We start from the raw sequence: 8,335 nt of genomic DNA on the forward strand, positions 1-8,335 counted from the left end.
TAACAATGTTCTTTAAAATCCCGTTATTATTAGGTTTCGATTTATCTCGAACACTTGGTATGCGAGAAACTTTCATATCCATACGTATAAAAAAATTATAATAACTCTAAAAATAAAAATAAAAATTATAATAATTATAATAATGTATTTTATTATTATTAAATATATTTTTTCGTAATCACTATTCCGTAAAGAATTCATTCTATCCATCTATTTTTAATAAACGATGATTTCTGTTATATATGGCAGAACATATTTTCTCGCGAATTTTAGTATTATATTAAAAATGCAATAAAAATGTTTAATGTAATTGACATGCTATTAAAATTATTACTATCATAAGTGATTTGAAAGATTCAGGATTCACATACTCCTGTAACATAGTAGACGGTTGGTGTTTGACGTATTGCTTAACTTTTCTTTACAAATGAATCTTACGAATTTGATGTAGTATCAGAATATATTAAATTTATTCTTCATTATAAAGAATGAACTATGTTCTTCTTTATCAAATGCTAATCAGAATGTTATAAGGTGGGATTTTGATGTGATCGAATTATTGAAACAGTTATCTTGAACGCAAAAAAGTGTTGTCATAATATATTAATGATTTTCTCGCGATATTAATAAGTTTTATGCAGGTTAATATAATTAAGTAAATACGATCTAATTGTTATTAGTATTTCATTCCGCTTTTCTCAATATTTTATTAAATATTGATTTAGAAAAATTTGTGTTATCATAATGTATTTTTGTTTTCGTATAATCCTTCATTACTAAATTTTGTTAATTATGCTCCTAATATAATTTTTATTATATTTTGAACAATTTTTATAATTGTATATTGTATTATAAACAATTATTATTGTATCATTGAATATAAAGGATTTACAATAAAAGATAATATCAAAAAAGTTATACAATATGATTGCTAATTATTTTATCGTATTTCGTTAATTTTAATGCAATATAATTAGCGAAAAATACAATAAAATAATTAGACATAAAAATAAAAAATAAATTAAAAATATATTTACCTGCGAAAATGAACCACTAAATTTATTAGTAGCCTGTTTTTTTATGGATGAATATATACTTACAAACAAAAGAGGAGCGCCGATAGAAATCGGCGGAGGTGGAGGGCCTCTAACTCGTTTTTTGTTAAATTATACCTTAAATTAACGATATATGATTGGAAAAGTTTGAAGTATGTTTTTGCTAGTAATTATAGAGACTTTGAAATATACTTACATTCTAGTTTTATGTTTAGTAAGAACGAGCTGAAGATCTGCATTAAAAAAACATAATTTCGTAATTTTATTTTTATGCAGGCGCATATTAAAAAATTCGCTAAATTAATTTGTTTGAATTTAGGAAAAAGATCTTCATGTCCTCTCTCTGATTTCTCTCTGATTACATTATGTATTAGTTTGATACGCGTGCACACCAAGAGAATACAAATTATTTGCGCGTGGAAGTCGATTCTCGAGTTCGAGTATCGAATTGTGCTTCCACGTAAGTGACAGCACGCATCAAATAAGTATAATACACATAACCTGTACCGTGCTCCTACCGACCGCCTTTATTTTTCGGTCAGTCTCTTCGTATAAGTTTCGCTATTAAAGTTTCGTTTGCTATAATTAACTTTAAAAATGGTGTCCGTTTTAAATACCGTCGATACCGGCCACGAAGATATGATTCACGATGCGGAAATGGATTATTATGGTTTGAGGTTAGCCACTTGCTCGAGCGACAACACAGTGAAGATATTTGACTTGAAGAACGGCTCTCAGAGCCTGGTTGCCGTTCTCAAAGGACACATCGGTCCCGTGTGGCAGGTTGCGTGGGCTCATCCGAAATTTGGTAACCTCTTGGCCTCTTGTAGTTATGACAGGTACACTGTCCTATGATACTGTTTGCTACATACATTTTTAAATTACTTTGTAATTAAATATATCTAATAACACTTGGAGTATCTCTGCGATAATATTTTTGACAGTCAACGTTTATATATTTTTGTAGGAAGGTAATTATTTGGAAGGAATTGGGAGAGTGGACCAAGATATATGAGCACACTGGTCACGATTCCTCTGTTAATTCGGTTGCATGGGCGCCGCATGAATTCGGTTTGATTCTGGCCTGTGGAAGTTCAGATGGATCAGTTTCTATCCTCGCGAACACTGGAGATACATGGCAGATGCAAAAAATAACGAATGCTCATACAATTGGTTGCAATGCAGTCTGTTGGAGTCCAGCGGTCGACTCAGGTACTGATTCCAATACTCAACAGAGAAACGATCCTGTTAAGCGATTAGCGACTGGTGGTTGTGACAACTTGGTGAAAATATGGAAGGAAGATGGTGACAGATGGATAGAAGAAAATAAATTGGAAGCACATAGCGATTGGGTACAGTTTAATTATAATGAAAATATTTAAGCATAAGATTTGCATATTTATATATCGTACTTATAGGTTCGCGATGTAGCTTGGGCACCAGCAGTCGGCCCATCTCGAGCCACTTTGGCGTCTTGCTCACAAGATCGCCGCATTGTCATATGGACTTCCAATGATTATACTAGCTGGACACCGAAAGTTCTTAATGTCTTTGATGATGTTATCTGGAATATCGGCTGGTCGTTGACGGGAGGTATCTTAGCAGTTTGCGGTGGAGATAACAAAGTTTCGCTCTGGCGCGAAAATTCAGAAGGACAATGGGCATGCATCTCAGAGTTGAATCAAGATCAAGGAAATCTTAATAATCCAGATCAACGCGCGTAATATCGCTTCAATATGTAAAATAATATATAATAAGCGCAAATAATGCGCAAAATAATACGTTGTAACAAAATAAGCGTTGTAAAATAATACGATTTGTTTGATATCAAGTATCTTTTAGCAAATTGCAAAGTTAGTACGAATTATTTACCGTTGGTATTTGATTATTCATAAGCATTTATTCAAAATATAACAATGACATTTATCTGATTTATCTTTATTACGATAACCGAAAAAAGTTTGCAAACGTTTTGTTCATCATATGTCCTTATAGATGGTAGAATATTTTTTTACAAACAGAATGTACTTGCAACAATATTTGGTTGATCTTTATAAAAAATATATCGATTTTATCGATAATATAAAATTAAATTACTCATTCAGTCTTGGGTATATAAGGACGCAGCAAATACTATGTCACGTTTAATCGCGGTTGACGCTTCCTCCATCTTCTCTTTTAAAATCGGGTCACCTATAGTTACAGCTGCATTTTTAACATCTCGTAATGTTTCGCCTAATTGCTGTATGCAACGGACTATAATTCCTTCTTGGACATCAGTCATCTTCATGATCTCGGCAAATGATTTGGCCTGTGCCCATTCATAGACAACTTCCACTAAGCCAAAATTCAGTGGTAGTAATGTCGATAGTTGATAGTATTGCTCTAGATGTTCCAATTCCGCGTGCACCTCGTTCATTATCTTGCAAGCCTGAAAAAAACGAGGATTGTTTCTTATTATAACATAATTTTTTAAATACTTAATATATTTGAAGGGAGATGGAACAATAACACGTACATTAGCAAGAGTTGGTGTGAGTTGAGGCTCAACATCCGTGCGTTGCTGAAAGATTAGTGCTGATAGTAACGCTGCTATTTCTGCCGGTTGTAGAACAGTTAACACATTTTTTAGAATCAATTCTGTTATTAGCAGTTCGTTACTACCCATTTGCAGCGCGACTCTCCCTTTGAGGGCGACTATAATAATAAACAATATATATATGTATAATGATATATAATAATATATAACAATATATAATATATCTATATATATATATTGTTAATTACAATTTAATAAATATTAATCTTTTATTTCTACATTTATCTCTATAAAATTATTATATACTTTAATTAATACAAACCTCTTTCATCATTATCTATGTACCTAAAGTGTTTGAGGAGTGCTACCATATTCAGATAATCCGGATATAACGCCATTCCTTCATCGCTGAGTTTAAGTTGAAGCTGTCGTTTTTTATCTTCAAGATGATTTCGTTCAAATACAGGTCTAAATTGTTCTTCAAAGTTTGGTATTTCTATACATTTCATGTCATTCAGATTAGCTTTTAATTTGTTTCTATGTTGTATTCTTAATTGAAAATCATTTTTCGATGAAGGCTCGATATATGGTTGTAGAATGCGAGCATTAGTAGAAGCATTAAATGATAAAGAAGTCAATTCTTGAACCGCTGTCTGACACGTTTGTCCTGGTGGATCGTTTCTGAAAAGAAGAAATGATCGATAATTAAATTAAATCAAGAATTTTTACTATTTCGTTATATTATTTCTTACTTGAATCGTGAGATTTGCCTCTTTTCCCAATCATTCAATATCAAAGAGCAGTCAATTTTTATCTGACAATTAGTTATTTTTAATATATGCCATGGAAACAGAGTCAAAACTTCGTGTGACGGATTAATACTTGGTACAAATATCTCCTTTTTCGTTAAGCTAATAATCTCGCACCACTTCTCGAATATCTGAGAACTTTTAAAATCAGTAGTTTCGGAAGTGGATACATTCGCGTCCTTAAGTATCAAGACTTTGTACTGGGCAGAGCTTTTATGATGTAAAACTTGCAATAACAAGGCTAGTTTATTGTAATGATCCGCGTATGATATTAACAAAATTCTGCCCTCAATTAAACTTTTCGTTGCCTTCTTTGAGGTGAGCAAATAAGAATTCAGAAATTTAACATCTTCTAAATAATCGACCGCTTGATGATAGAACGTAGAGAGTTTTTTTTGGATTTCGGTCAAAGGCGGTAAATTCGATAATTCGCGTTCGATTTTTCGTAACTCGTTGTTATATGACGCTTCTTGCGAGGCTAACGGCGATTCCTTGAAAGATTTGCGCATCATCGCTTCAACGGTAACGGATTCGTTCACTCTTCTTAGATTAAGAAGCATAGAGTATGTGACTTTAAATTTCGATTCCAATGTCTGCGGTTCACCACACATCATAGGTTTCAAGTCATTAAAGTGCGGCACGTCGTGTCTGCACATCACTATAACAGTACCCGTAGTGTCGTGACCTCGTCGTCCGGCACGGCCAGCCATTTGTATATATTCAGTTGGAAATAAAGTACGAAAGTTGTTTCCGTCATATTTTCGTATGGAATCAAACACCACTGTGCGCGCCGGCATGTTAACTCCCATGGCAAAAGTTTCTGTCGCAAATAGTAACTAAAAATGCAATAAAATGCAATTCCATTACACTTTTTTCATTTTTATATATTTTCAAAATTAGAAAGTTATGAAGCTTTTTTAAAAAAATATGCTTTAATTTTATTTTTTTATTTTTCAATGTTTCTTTGGAAAATTACCTTGACAACTCCACTTTGAAATAACATTTCTACGATCTCTCTCAAAATTGGTAATATCCCACTGTGGTGTATACCCACACCCTTTTCCAAGAGTTCTTGCATCATAAGTACTTGTGGTAATTCTCTGTCACTACCTTTTAGATGTTTTATATTATGTTGAAAAAATACATGTACTTGATGCTTTTCTCTCGCGGTCGTTAAATCGAGATTTCTGAATGTGACAGCATTCATATCACAGCGTTTCCTCGATAGAGTAAATACGACAACGGGTAACATATCCTATAAAATTGATAGCATTATATAATATACAAAAATAATTATAATTTCTCTGTAGAATAAAAAATAGTATGTAGGTACAACAACGTACATTGTTCTGAAGATGGCTTACAAATGCTCTCCATAATACTTCTTCTTGTTTCGGTGTCATCTGAATTTTTCTCCTACAGTCCTTTGAAGTTTTGTCTTTCTTTTTATCGGATGCATTTGTCGCTTTGTACCATCTAAAGTATTAAATATTGAAATGCCACTGTCATTTATCATGCCTCTGTTTCTTTTAATTAAAGTTATATTTACCCATCCAATAAAAATTGACTGTTGCTATCAAGAACTAAGAACTTATCATCCTTAGTCTTGCCATCAGTGCCAGTATACAAGTAATGTAACAGAGGTATTGGTCTTTTCAAAGTGCTAATCACATACATTTTTCGCTTTTTGATGCGACCAACCCAATCCGCGAATATTATTGGATTTGGTACAGTCGCAGATAACATTACTATATTAATATTCTGTGGTAAAAGAATAACTATTTCTTCCCATACATGACCCCTCTAAAAATATGAAATATAATTTTTACAAATATAGAATTTTTATAAATGTGTCGAATTATAAAAATCATACGTGATATTGTTAATAAAATTAGCATTACGCACATCTTCATTATTTATATAATGCACTTCATCAAATATGACGAACTCTAAATCTCGTAAAACATCGGATGCACAATACAACATTGATTGTAGGATCTCTGTTGTCATGATTAGACATGAAGCAGTTTGATTTATTTGCAAATCACCTGTTAATAATCCAACACTTTCAAATTTTCTTTTAAAATCACGATATTTCTGATTTGACAGAGCTTTTATGGGGGATGTATAAATCACTCTGAAAGGATATAAAAATAACTATTAGATACTTATATAACAATAGTATTGTTATATAAATATTGTTATATAACAATAGTATTATTATTATGAAGTTAATTTTTAGCTTTATAGTTTTACCTTGTCATATGCTTTTGACTCAATGCAATGGCATATTCAGCAACAGTAGTTTTTCCTGCTGATGTATGTGCAGCAACGAAGACATTGCTGTTCTCTTCCAATTTAAGAATAGCTTGCTTTTGAAAAGTATCTAGTTCATAATTGAATGTAATTGCTGGATCAGGTATTCTCTTGTTAAAATCTGTTACTGGTGCAGATACATCCAGTTGCTCTGCCCATTCTGCCTTTGTAAGTTCTGTTTGCGTCTCGGATATTTTCAAGACAGGTATATCTGTTTCTTTGGATAAAATGGAATTGTCTATAAAGGGAATGTTGTTATCCACAATTTGAACACTTTCTTTTTTCGGCTCTTCAATTGAAGGCCATGAACCAAGCAAATTTCCCTCCTCATGTATAACAGCCATTAAATTTATATTATCATTATTGATTATTAATTTTTCAGTTTCTTCTAATATTGAAGCTTCTACTTCGTATCTCATGCAATTGATTGGTGTACAATTGTCACTTTTAAATTCTAAACCTGAGCTAAAGCCTTTGGCTAATGTCCTTAAATCCTTCTCAAAGTCGATATCATCCATGTCTTCATTTTTAGGTATTTTAGGTTCTTCAAAACCACCAGGCCAAAATGGAATATTGCTAGGATTACCTATGAAAAGAATATTATTTGGTATAATATATGCTGCAATTATGTCTTGATATATTAGAATTTTAATTAAGAGAAATATCATTTTGAAATAAAATTGGGATACCTCGAACTCCATCTGTAAGTAATCCAGGGGCACGAGTCATAGACATAGAATTTCTTGCCGTTTCCCCTGCACCTTGTAAGTCAATTTCTTGTATCTCACCAATCTTGCCTGTTATTGGATCACGGTCAAATTTAAGCGTGGTATTAACGGGAGCTAAATCAAATTCTAGCAAGGAAAGGACATCTGCTTTACGTGGCCAATAACATTGGGTATTGTCCAGTTGATGTATAGGTAATCGTTCAGGGCATTCAATATATTGTCGCAGTTCTGATCTAATATCAGGCCAAATAGGTGGAGGCTCAGCAAATAACTGTAAATCAATATATTTATAAATATATAAAACAATATAAGGAGTGTATATTTAATATTAAATAATTACCTGCGTCGATTCCATTGTTAAATCTTTTTTGTTTATAACATATTTTAATATATTCAAAGAAAAATATATTAATATATATTTTTTCTATGAATATATATTTAATATAAATGTTCTTTCTGCCTAATACAAGCAGTCACGACATAATTGACACGTCAAAATAATAATTTAACAAATTATTAAAGAATAATATGAATGTCACATTTGTATACATGTGTAATTAAATCTTGAAATACACAATGAAAATAATGAAATATTAATTTTAAATGATTATACAATTAACCTCTCTCTTGTTAACACTAACGAAATAGGTTATGATGTGTGTCCATCAGAAAAATAAAAAAATTGAGATAAATAAAGAGAGATCCGGAGGAATCTAAATAAACTCCCTTCTTAAAGAGAGAGAATAAAGTGAACAGTTTTCAGCATCGTACTGAATCTAGATACAGCTACTAAAGCTAATTAAAATAAGTTATGTGACAAAGTGCGGGAATTGGAAATGCCACATTGAAACCTGTGCACGTGTGTGTGTGTAATTATATATATATATA

At 31.9% G+C, this 8,335-nt stretch overlaps 2 protein-coding genes across 2 annotated transcripts; one reads left to right on the forward strand and one right to left on the reverse strand.

Annotated features, from left to right (window-relative positions):
- Positions 1-1,525: 1,525 nt before the first annotated feature.
- On the forward strand, positions 1,526-2,981 carry LOC108684338 (protein SEC13 homolog). Its single transcript, XM_018188605.1, has 3 exons — positions 1,526-1,894; positions 2,023-2,407; positions 2,474-2,981. Exons 1-3 carry the CDS (start codon positions 1,653-1,655, stop codon positions 2,777-2,779), a joined length of 933 nt encoding a protein of 310 aa, XP_018044094.1. The 5' UTR covers positions 1,526-1,652; the 3' UTR covers positions 2,780-2,981.
- Positions 2,934-7,812, reverse strand: LOC108684337 (helicase SKI2W). Its single transcript, XM_018188604.1, has 11 exons — positions 7,788-7,812; positions 7,409-7,718; positions 6,660-7,305; positions 6,309-6,540; positions 5,953-6,206; positions 5,747-5,879; positions 5,380-5,658; positions 4,347-5,239; positions 3,917-4,275; positions 3,574-3,752; positions 2,934-3,486 (listed from the first exon to the last, which is right to left on the reverse strand). Exons 1-11 carry the CDS (start codon positions 7,800-7,802, stop codon positions 3,157-3,159), a joined length of 3,630 nt encoding a protein of 1,209 aa, XP_018044093.1. The 5' UTR covers positions 7,803-7,812; the 3' UTR covers positions 2,934-3,156.
- Between the last annotated feature and the right edge of the window lie 523 nt (positions 7,813-8,335).

This window comes from Atta colombica, unplaced genomic scaffold (assembly GCF_001594045.1).
Source record: "Atta colombica isolate Treedump-2 unplaced genomic scaffold, Acol1.0 scaffold133, whole genome shotgun sequence".
NCBI lineage: Eukaryota > Metazoa > Arthropoda > Insecta > Hymenoptera > Formicidae > Atta > Atta colombica.